At 37.3% G+C, this 12,185-nt stretch overlaps 1 protein-coding gene across 1 annotated transcript; it reads right to left on the bottom strand.

Moving 5' to 3' along the window:
- Positions 1 to 5,875: 5,875 nt before the first annotated feature.
- On the bottom strand, positions 5,876 to 7,097 carry LOC104899944 (uncharacterized). The gene has a single exon (XM_010687240.3). The coding sequence runs from the start codon at positions 6,896 to 6,898 to the stop codon at positions 5,876 to 5,878; it is 1,023 nt and encodes a 340-aa protein (XP_010685542.2). The 5' UTR covers positions 6,899 to 7,097.
- Positions 7,098 to 12,185: the final 5,088 nt, after the last annotated feature.

Raw genomic sequence — 12,185 nt, 5'->3', positions numbered from 1 at the left:
CAATCAATATTGTCCTATTAATCATATTTATTCTCTAGCAAGAAAATCCGATTATTAAAATAATTAACTTTATTATCTTCATAATAACATTCCTATTTATATTTAGTAATTGCCGGGATGTCTAAGGACATATTCCTTCACAACCTACCATATAAATACCTCCAGATGATAGGATGTCCTAGTTTAAAATAATATGGAACGAAAGAGCATAAAAATATACTCCCAACGTTAGAAAAAAATATGAAAACTTGTCGAGACACGTAGTTCAAGGTGATACGGTAATGTGGTTATCAAATATTTTATTAAAGTACATGTGATAGGAGTTCGTGGGGTATTATTTTTATTGGATGAGAGAAAAGGTTAGGTAACTGTATATTAATAAATGTAGAGTGTGGGCCAAACAACTATAAAAGAAATAATATGATAAATAGTGGGGCTATGCAAAAATGAACTTGTAAACTAATTTAAGATAAATATAAATAAAAGTGTTTGCACTATTCTACAATGGATGGAGTATTATATATGCGAATCGCTTCAATTTAAAGGAATGATGAGTTCACAAACATAATTAAAAAATTAGCTACCACCGTCATTAAAGTGGGAATAACCTTGATCACATGAGAGAAAATTTAGGTTTTCTCGATCTTTAAAGCGACATATATGTATCTATATGTGGTAAACGGGCAATCCAATTAGATATGGATCTGGTCATTTTGGGTTGGGTGATATTCGGATCAACTTTGTGTTCGGTTCGGCTGCGTTCGGTACATCTTGGGTCCATGAATTTTCGGGTCGGGCACGAGCTTGATAATTCTGTCAACATCAAGTCGGTTTTAACGCATTGGGTTGATTTAGTTTGGGTCGTTTCAAGTGAGATCGACTTTCTTTCCGTAACAAATAAAACACACACATACTAACTAGTATAAAGTAAGTCAAGTAACTAGAATAGTTTCAGTGTCTTCAGGAAAAAAAACCCAGTTAAAAGTTCTTTTGTCTACGTTAACATATTGGATTATTGGTGTTACAAGTCATGTGATATTTATACTTTGTTGTGAATTAGAAGCTTTTATGTTTCTTTATATATTTTTATTTGGTTGTTGAAAATTAATTGCCAAAAAAGTCTAAGTTCGTTTTTTTAATGTCCGTGAAAAATATCGCATTACTATTTTCGAGTGGGTTTGGGTCATAATTTTTGGGTTGGGGTAGGTTCGAGTAGAGTTGTTTCGATTTCAGGTCTAGGTTCTTTCGGTTTGGGGGTATGACGTTTTGGGGTTTCAGATATATTTTTGGTTCTTGTTGGATAACAACAGGTCTCTAATCAAGTATTAAATATGGGTCCATTTTGACACCTCTGTGAATGTACTAGTACCATTAAGATTTAGAGGGTGTTTGATATGGAAAATTTTGATGTAGGAAATGGATTCAAATAAGCGTTTTCATTTCTAATTGTTTGGTATGAGTGTTAAGTAACAGATACTGTTTCTGAAGGGAAACATAATCCCTCATTTGTTATCCTTATCAAACTAGTGGAAACAATGGGTACCATTAAGATTAAGGATGCACGGCCTTGATTTAAGTGTTTGTCAATGGGTACTAATCAATTGGATTGAACTAGATTTTGTTGTTGGGCCTAATAATAACGGTAGTTTGAGACCTCGAGTATGATTTTTTTTGTGGTTGACACGATTAACGAATTGGTGATGCACTTCTTCTTCTTTTTTTTTTTTTTTTTTTGGCGACAGGTGAATGGTGATGCACTTCTTAAATTTCGTATTCTTTCTTTTAACTTGTATAAGTCTATGACAAATTGAAGGAAATATTCCTAAAATTTGACTTTTGTTGTAAATAAACTGAAGAGAGAAAATAGAAGAGAGAATCGTGTGTTGTATCTTATTCCATATAGTCCAGGGTATATATATACAATACAATAGTTAGGGTTTGATTGGAGAACAAAACCCTAGAATATCCCGGATATATTAACGGGGGTATAATGGGCATCCATATTATATTTCATAACACTCCCCTTGGATGTCCATTATACAAAATAAAAGTTCTCTCTTAAAATAAAATATTTCCTAATGCGCGTAAGATGCTGCCTCATTAAAAACCTTACCAGGAAAACTCAGTGGGAAAAACCATGGTTAAGGGAAAAAGAGTGCAGCGCGCATCTACTCCCCCTCATGATTACATAACTTGAGATCTTTGAGACGACGTAATCCAATACGGTAAACTAATTTCTTGAAAGTAGCGGTGGGAAGTGCCTTGGTGAATAGGTCTGCCAAATTTTCACTTGAACGAATCTGTAGAACCTGTACATCACCATTCTTCTGCAGTTCATGGGTGAAGAAAAATTTTGGTAAAATGTGTTTTGTTCTATCACCCTTGATGTATCCTTCCTTGAGCTGTGCAATGCATGCTGCATTATCCTCATACATAACTGTTGGAGCTTCTTTCCCTATAGATATGCCACAATCTTCTCGTATATGTTGAATTACGGACCTTAACCATACACATTCACGACTAGCTTCGTGGATAGCTAAAATCTCTGCATGGTTGGAAGAAGTGGCTGCAATGGTTTGCTTCATGGAACGCCAAGAAATGGCAGTACCACCACTTGTGAACACATATCCTGTTTGTGATCGAGCATTATGGGGATCAGACAAATACCCTGCATCTGCAAAACCAATTAAATCTTCTTTGGGTTGGTTAGAAAAGAATAAACCCATATCTTTCGTTCCTTGGAGGTAACGAAGTACATGTTTTATTCCATTCCAATGCCTTCGAGTTGGACATGAGCTAAACCTTGCTAGCAAGTTCACAGAAAATGATATGTCAGGTCTCGTATGGCTAGCAAGATACATCAATGCCCCTATTGCACTTAAGTATGGTACTTCAGGACCAAGGATTTCTTCATTGATTTCTCGAGGACGGAATGGGTCTTTATCAACATCAAGTGATCTTACAACCATTGGGCTACTCAACAGATGTGCTTGATCCAAATAAAACCTTTTTAACACCTTTTCCGTATATGTTGTTTGATGCACAAGGATTCCATTCTTTAGATGCTCAATCTGTAGCCCCAAGCAAAATTTTGTCTTTCCAAGATCTTTCATCTCAAATTCTTTCTTCAAATATTCCACTGTGTGTGAAATCTCTTCAGGGGTCCCAATAATATTTAAATCATCAACATACACTGCAATTTTTACAAATCCTACCCCAAATCTCTTTATAAAAATGCATGGACTGATAGGGTCATTCTTATAGCCTTCACTTAATAAGTACTCACTGAGGCGATTATACACATACGCCCTGATTGCTTCAATCCATAAAGAGATCTGTTTAATTTTATGCAGTAATGTTCTCGAGAATTAGAATTTGCTGCTTCTGGCAGTTTAAATCCTTCTGGGACTTTCATATAAATGTCATTGTCCAGTGGCCCATATAAGTAGGCTGTGACTACATCCATTAAACGTAAATCAAGTCCTTCTCTTATTGCCAGACTAATAAGAAATCTGAAAGTAGTTGCGTCCACCACAGGGGAGTATGTTTCTTCATAATCAATTCCAGGTCTTTGTGAGAATCCTTGTGCAACTAAACGTGCTTTGTATCTCACAATTTCACCATCTTCATTCTTCTTTCGCACAAAGACCCATTTATGTCCCACTGGTTTACACCTTTAGGTGTACGGACTACTGGTCCAAAGACTTCTCTCTTTGCAAGAGATTTTAATTCTGCCTCAATTGCTTCCTTCCATTTTGGCCAATTATCACTTTGTGCACACTCTTCAATAGACTTTGGTTCATGATCCTCATTTTCTTCCATAACATCGACTTCTACATTGCATGCAAAAATTTCATCGACGTCGATTTTATTTCGGTTCCATTTTATTCCAGACATGACATGATCAGTTGAGATCTCTTCGTTGTCAAGTACCTGAATTTCTTCCTTTGCCATGTCTAAAGTCTCTCCTGGAGATCCTTCAAAATTCTTTGTTTCCTCGGTCTGGCCATTATCAATTCCTGCTCCTTTTCTTTTCCGAGGATTCTTATCTTTGGAACCAATAGGTCTACCACGCTTCAGGCGTGCTGTAGACTCACTAGCAGTTTGATGTTTTCCTTCTGGGACATCAATTTTGATTGGAGCATTCACAGCTGGTATATGCGACTTGGTTACTCTATTTGGGTCAGTAAATGCGTCTGGCAATCGATTTGCTAAGCTTTGTAAATGAATTATCTTTTGACTTCTAATTCACATTGTTTATTACGAGGATCAAGATGAGATAATGATAATTCATTCCAACTGATTTCCTTCTCCAGCTGTTTATTCTCTCCCCTTAATGTTGGAAAAACTGACTCATTAAAGTGACAGTCTGCAAATCGAGCCTTAAATAGATTCCCTGTGGATGGCTCTAGATATTTAATTATTGATGGAGATTCATATCCAACATATATTCCTAACCTCCTTTGAGGACCCATCTTAGAACGATGTGGTGGAGCAATTGGAACATATACAGCACATCCAAAAACTTTTAGATGGGAAATATTTGGTTCCTGACCAAAAACCAATTGTGATGGGGAGAACTTTTGATTACTCGTTGGCCTGATGCGAATTAATGCTGCTGCATGTAATATAGCATGTCCCCAAGCAGAGATTGGGAGTTTGGACTTCATAAGTAGTGGTCTAGCAATCAACTGGAGACGCTTTATTAATGATTCAGCTAGACCATTTTGTGTGTGAACATGTGCTACAGGATGTTCAACACTTATCCCAATAGACATGCAATAATCATCAAAGGCTTGAGAAGTGAATTCACCAGCATTATCAAGGCGGATTGCCTTCATAGGGAAATCTGGAAAATGTGCTCGTAATCTAATCAATTGAGCAAGTAGTCTCGCAAACGCCAGGTTGCGAGTTGATAGCAAGGATACATGTGACCATCTACTCGATGCGTCAATTAAAACCATAAAATATCTAAATGTTCCACATGGTGGGTGAATTGGCCCACAAATATCTCCCTGTATACGTTCCAAAAAATTGATAGATTCAAAATCTATTTTGGTTGGTGAAGGTCGTATTATCAACTTGCCTTGTGAGCAAGCAGCACATGAGAAATCATTAGGAAGAATCTTCTGGTTCTTCAATGAATGTCCACATGAATTTTCAATTATTTTTCGCATCATTATTGAACCAGGGTGGCCCAACCGGTCATGCCAAATAGTGAAATTATCTGCAAACTTCCTGTTTACTATGGCATATGTTTCAATTGTATTGATTTTAGTATAGTACAGACCAGTGGAAAATGCAGGTAATTTCTCCAAAATATTCTTAGTGCCTTGGGTAATACTCGTGATATGAAGGTATTCAACATTTCCTTCACTTATTGTCTCAATATGATATCCATTATGGCGAATATCTTTAAAGCTCAATAAATTTCTTTGAGATTTGGGAGAATATAGTGCATCAATGATTTCAAATTTCGTTCCCATAGGCAATAATATATTTGCTCTTCCGGAGCCTTCAATTATCTTTGTACTACCTGATATAGTACTCACACTAGTTTCTTTCATTGTCAAATAAGAGAAATATCTCTTGCTTTTTAGTATGGTATGAGTAGTTGCACTGTCTGCTAGGCATAAATCTTCACCATTCATTGCTAACTGAACTTGAGGGGCATTCATATTCTTCAAATAAATGAAATAACAATAATATATAAGAATAACTAAATAACCAAAATTTAACAATGTCATATAAAATCATAGTACTAACAAATAAAATCTAAAATAAAATAACATAATCCAAACAAAAATCCATAGTAATAACTTAATAAACGAAAACGAAGTTTTATTCTTTAAAAAGCCATAATCTAATCTAAGGATTAATTATTTCCTTCAGGGGTGGTGAAGAAATCAGCAACTTCCAGGTGAGTTGTATTGCCACAATCAAAATCACCTTCGCCATCTTCGTACACAAGATTTGTTTCTACTTTCTTTCCCTTTTGCTTCAATGATTGTTGATAGAGGTCAACCAAGTGTTTTGGTGTACGACACGTACGAGACCAATGACCTTTTCCTCCACATCTGTAACATACATTGGTCACGTTCTCATTTTTATCTTTCTCTTGTTTGTTATCATCTTTATTGTCCCCCTTCTGGTGGGAATATGAATTCTGGAAATAACTACCTCGGCCTCGGCCTCGACCATATCCGTATCCACGTCCACGTCCACGACCTCGACCATGTCCACGTCCACGTCCACGATTGTTGGCATGATATTTTTCTTTCCCATTATGGGATGTCGCATTCGCTTCAGGGAATGGAGCAGAACCAGTTGGACGTGATTCATGATTTTTCATCAGTAGCTCATTATTTTGCTCAGCCACAAGGAGACAAGATATAAGTTCAGAATATTTCTTAAATTCCTTTTCACGGTATTGTGTCTGCAGGACAACATTATTCGCATGAAAGGTAGTGTATGTTTTCTCTAGCATTTCTGCATCAGTGATTTTCTCTCCACATAATTTCAACTGTGAAGTAATTCTGAACATAGCTGAGTTATATTCACTTACAGACTTAAAGTCTTGTAGTCTTAAATGTAACCAGTCATAACGAGCTTTGGGTAGTATTACAGTTTTCTGGTGGTCATACCTTTCCTTTAGATTACTCCAAAGGACTTGTGGATCTTTCACAGTCAAGTACTCAATCTTAAGACCTTCATGGAGGTGGTGGCGAAGAAATATCATAGCCTTAGCTTTGTTTTGACTTGTTGCTTTATTTCCTGCTTTGATTGTATCACCAAGGTCTTTTGCATCTAGGTGAATTTCAGCGTCTAGCACCCAAGACAGATAGTTCTTTCCAGTAATATCAAGGGCCGCAAATTCAAGTTTTGTAAGGTTCGACATAATTCACTATATACAATTGAAACGAAAGCAGAAGGGTCACGGGGGTGACAGCATGTGATAAACAGCAGTTATACAAATTTTAACCACGAAAAGAAAAAAAAAATACAAAAATTTGTAAGCATCAGTTACTAAGCAAATTCCTACTACCCTACATGTATAACATGAAGCACCGCAACCCCGCAACACAATACTACAATAAGTCAAACCAAGTTGACATCACAGTGGCAAACATATGGCAATAAGTCCCTAAAACATGAATTCTCTAAGCTCAGGCAAACATATGGCAGTAATGATCAGGTGTATATGTAGTCCATCAAATAGTCATCAAAGATTGAATAGTGAACAAGTATGATGCAGCGAGGAATAATGTATTATGCAGCGCGTAATAGACAAAGACGAACATTAATCGAGTACATCAAAAAAAACTGGACATCGCAACCAACAAAAACCAACGGCAAAATTGAAGTTTCAATAAAACATACATAGCACAGATCAATTTGATAATCATACCGCGACGATAAACTCACTTAGTTCAAGAAATCAATAGTAGAATTTCGCTTCTAAACAATTCGACTTTAGAATGTTAGACATCATTACTAGTATAAATAAATTGAAGCAAACTTATCAAAAAAAACATGCAGTAATACAAAACCATAATCAAAATTTTATACAGTTCCTTTGTTTATAATAATTAGTCAAAAAAAAAAAATCCAACAAATAAGGGTACGTAGTCGCTAATAACAAAAGTGATAATACTTTACCTCAATGACAGATGATTTTCTTGGTTTCTTGTTTGCTCAGTCGGCTAGGGTTTGGTGCTGATAACGTGTTGTAAATAAACTGAAGAGAGAAAATAGAAGAGAGAATCGTGTGTTGTATCTTATTCCATATAGTCCAGGGTATATATATACAATACAATAGTTAGGGTTTGATTGGAGAACAAAACCCTAGAATATCCCGGATATATTAACGGGGGTATAATGGGCATCCATATTATATTTCATAACAACTTTCATATTATTTATAGGAAAAATGGATTAGAATACCCCCAACTTTGGCCCATCCGCTTTTAATACCCCCAATTATGAGTTATTTTTAAATACCTCCAACTATTGAGGAGGTCCGCCAAAAATGCACCGAGATGACTTGTAACCTGTTAACAAGGTAATTTTTTATTTCTCTTTTATTTTTAATTTCTACTTCTACCCACCACCACTTCAACCACCCTCTTCCACCAACCCAGACCCTCCCTCTCCCCTCCCCGACTGCAAACCTTCATGCCAGCCCAACCATCCCCCCACTCCCACCACCCCAGAACCCCCCCCCCATCCCCTAGCAGTACCCCCCACTCCCTCCACCCCCGCACCCCCCTCGCCACTCCCAACACAGCAGCCTCCAATCCCCCAACCCCCACCCCCCACAGCAGCAGTCCCCCCACTACCCTAACACCCTTCGGAACCCCCTCCCCTAATCCCCGTTGAAATCTCCCTCCCCCCCCCTCGATTTTTGCGGCAAATGCCTACCCCTAACTTCCGCCAGAATCGCTTTTTTAGTCCTTCAATCCCCCCAAACCAGTTGTTTCTGACCTCTTCCTTCGTTACAGTACTGAAGTCTTTCGGGTGGGGGTTTTGCTTGAAATCGAGGGGGGTGCAGGTAGGGGTTTCGAAAGGGGTTAGGAAAGGGGGGAATTCGATGGGTGGTGGGGGGGAGGGGAGGCTGTTGGGGGCCGCTGGGGGTAGGGGAAGGGGCTGGGGCGTGGGAAGGGTGGTAGTGGGGGTGAGGGAAGGTGGCAGTGGGTGGTGGGATGGGCATAGGAGAAAGATGACCAGATGAGCTGAGGGTGGGGGTGTAGGAGTTTTGGTTTACAGGTTCATCCGGTCATAACAGGTAAATGGAGCATTTTTGGCGGACCTCCTCAATAGTTGGGGGTATTTAAAAATAACTCATAGTTGGGGGTATTAAAAACGGACGGGCCAAAGTTGGGGGTATTCTGATCCATTTTTCCTTATTTATATATATATACAAAATCGCGAAAATATTTTTACAAGGCCACCAATACCATAATACTATGTTCAAGAATCAAGAGGCTATTAAAACGATGTTCTTGCCGAATTTAGGTTGGGCGGTTATATTTTGCAAGAAGAAAAACATGCATACAATAAACTTTACAATTCTACTTGGGTTGACATGATTCACGGTAAAATTAGTATGCACCAAGTTCACACACGTGAAACCGGGCACATACTATTATAATGGTAAAAAAATTCACTTTTATAACAAATATGGCACCAAAAAGTGAAAGAGGACCACAACCTATTTGTTTGATCACTCTATTTTATTGTAGTCCCAACTTTATCTCTTTATATTCCTTGGTATGTGTGTACTTTCTCTATGTTTTACTTATTGTGAAATGGAGGAAGTACATTATATATAACACGATAAAACAATATAGTTCTTGCCTAAAAAAACACTACAACACATAGTAACACACTATATCACATACAAACGCACTATATCGAAACTGACAACATAATCCTAATATTCTATAACACGTTCAATTGTACAATCAACTATATTAGAAAGGAAAAATTGATAGGAACAATCTCAACTATGGCGTTCCGCCATTTTCAGTTCCAACTAAGGATTATTTCTGACTATTTAGACACGCTCGAATGACCCCTTCTCATAGGTCCCAACTATACATCATTTTTGCCGAAATTGAATATTTTCGCCAAATTCTCACATTTTATACTAACTAAAATGATAATATTATCAAACTAACTTGAGTATCAATTTCGAACTTGAGAATTTGTAAAAATGTGAGCAAAAACTAAAATGAGTATAAGAAAACTTTTTATTCAAGTTCATATTACTTTTTTTTGTGCATATAATGTTGCATAATTAAAAACCTTGCTTTTGTTTTTCCATCAATTAATTAACAATGGTGCTGATAATGTGTTATGAAAATTGATATGTCTATTTTATATAGAATTTTACCCCCATTTCCCATGGATTATTAGTGTTAATTGCGCTCTTCAGAGCCCTTTTTAGTACTAATGTGTGTCTTGTAGTGTGGTTGTGTTTTCAGATTGATTTTTGTAGGAATAACCTATTTTTGGTGCATTTCCTAATCTTTGAGATCGCTACATGAGACAAGAAGTCGGGACGTGCAAAAATCTCACATCGAGCCCAAAAACCTGGTAACCGCCCGACCGGGCGCAATCCGCCCCGGTGGTCGGGCGATTCTTACTTAGTCAGAATTCGGATGCTGAAACTCCAAGTGAAATTGCTCCCGCGCCCGACCGGGCGAAATCTGCCCGGGTGGTCGAGCGAACCTTACTTAGCGCATTTTCAGAAAAGTTAAGCTGCCAGGCAAACTTTACATGCGGGCCCGACCGGGTGAAATCCGCCCGGGCGGTCGGGCGAGGCGAATGAAGACCTGTTGAAAAGCGCCCGGCCAGGCGCGACGAAGGAAAATGACACCTGACGACTGCCCGACCGGGCGAAATCCGCCCGACCGGTCGGGCGAGACGATCTTTGAGCGTTTTAAGCGCGTGTTGCGCCAGATTTACGAGACATATAAATACTATTTTCTTAGAATTAGAGACTACGCCTTTTTACTAGAGAATACATTTTATAACTTTTTAGAGAGCTTTTGAGTTTACTCCATTGTTAAACATTGATTACTACGCTTTGATTCCTTCAAGTAAAGACTAAGTTTTCTTAATCTCTTCTTTCCTTTCATTATTATTATGTCTCTTAATTTGTTTATTATTTGTTTTGCTATTTCAATTATGTGTGAGTAGTCCATTAATCTAGGGTTAAGTAAAACCCTAGCAATGATTTAATATATGAATTCTTCCATTAATCCCAAGTTTATATGATCAATTGTTCTTGTTTGATTGGATTGTTCTTATGCTCATTATCATACTAGGGATAGGTGATTTTGATTTGACTCCGTATATCTTATTTTCAATGGGAATTGAATCTAGATGGTTTTGTTGATCCAATCAATGGTATGAATATCTTCTATGGGAATAGTTAGATGGGATTGCTAGGAATTTAATTGTGATGCTATGCTTAATGCCTCTTTCTTGCATGATTCTATGGGAATATGTTTGATTGCTTGTTTAGAGTAGCCATTGGTACTCGGGAGAGGTCTTTAATTTGGTAGTTATAGGGTGCATTACTCATCTTGAACCGTTGATTATGTTTATTTGGGATGGAAATTATTCATGTATTGGTCATGCTAGTGGTGATGCTTAATTCTAGATGTTTTAATTAACTGATTATACCTTGTGCGTTTCTAGTGATTGTCATAGTTTAGTGTTAGAATTAGTTCAACACCCCTTTCATCATTGTTTGTCACTCGTTTAGTTAGATTGAGTCAAGATATCTAGTGTTTGATACTGTTTGTCCCTGTGGATTCAACCCTGACTTGCTCTGCTACATAGTTGGGTAGTTGGTTAGGTAATTACTTTTGATAGGTGCGCGACACGCCTATCAAAAATAAAAACAAAAAGGGAAGATAAGAAGAGAAATTATCTATGAATAAACTAGCAGTTATCTTACAAGAGGCAAAAAAATAAATAGACACACAAGTTAAGGGTATAATGGATATTCACAACAAATATACTTATAACCAATGTTATCATGATCGTGATCCTACTTTGGATTGAAGTTGGTAGGATCAAATCGATGGGATCGTAAGATCCTACAATTCGGTAAAATTGAGATAATTATGCTAAAATATAGTGAGAACATCATATAAAAAATTTACACATATTAATAACACTACAAAAAAAAGTCCATTTAGAGACGGACAAAATCCGTCCCTAAAAAGGTCAAATCCGTCGCTATATGGGCTTAGAGACGGATTTAGAGACGGATATTGTCCCTCTCTAAAACCCTTGTCGCTAATTCGAGTTAGAGACGGATTTCGAAAATCCGTCTCTAAATTCGCTGAAAATATAAAAAATATATAAACGAAATTAACAACACGATAGTTCCTAATATTATCATGATTATATTTAATCACCTATTATTACCTACCTAGTTCAAGTTGATCTCATTACCATTTAGGAATATCCCTTAAGTAAACCCGGTTCAGCTCTACAAGGGAAAGCATAAGAAGACTCCACAGTCGCAAGAATCGTTGTTTGTAGGAATCGAACTTGTAACCTCAAAGAAACGAGAAGAAGCTCCAACCAACTACACCAAATACAACTTGTATACTTCTCTACATAATATTGGTAATATGTAGAAGAAGTATTAGAGACGGATTCAA

This window comes from Beta vulgaris, chromosome 8 (assembly GCF_026745355.1).
Source record: "Beta vulgaris subsp. vulgaris cultivar EL10 chromosome 8, EL10.2, whole genome shotgun sequence".
Lineage (NCBI taxonomy): Eukaryota > Viridiplantae > Streptophyta > Magnoliopsida > Caryophyllales > Amaranthaceae > Beta > Beta vulgaris.
Note: the sequence above shows the minus strand (reverse complement) of the source record. Positions and strands in the feature narration are given on the sequence as shown.

What these genes read in the sequence shown, in the direction of transcription:
- LOC104899944 (XM_010687240.3), bottom strand. Translation starts at nt 6,898, where the DNA reads ATGTCGAACCTTACAAAACTTGAATTTGCGGCCCTTGATATTACTGGA.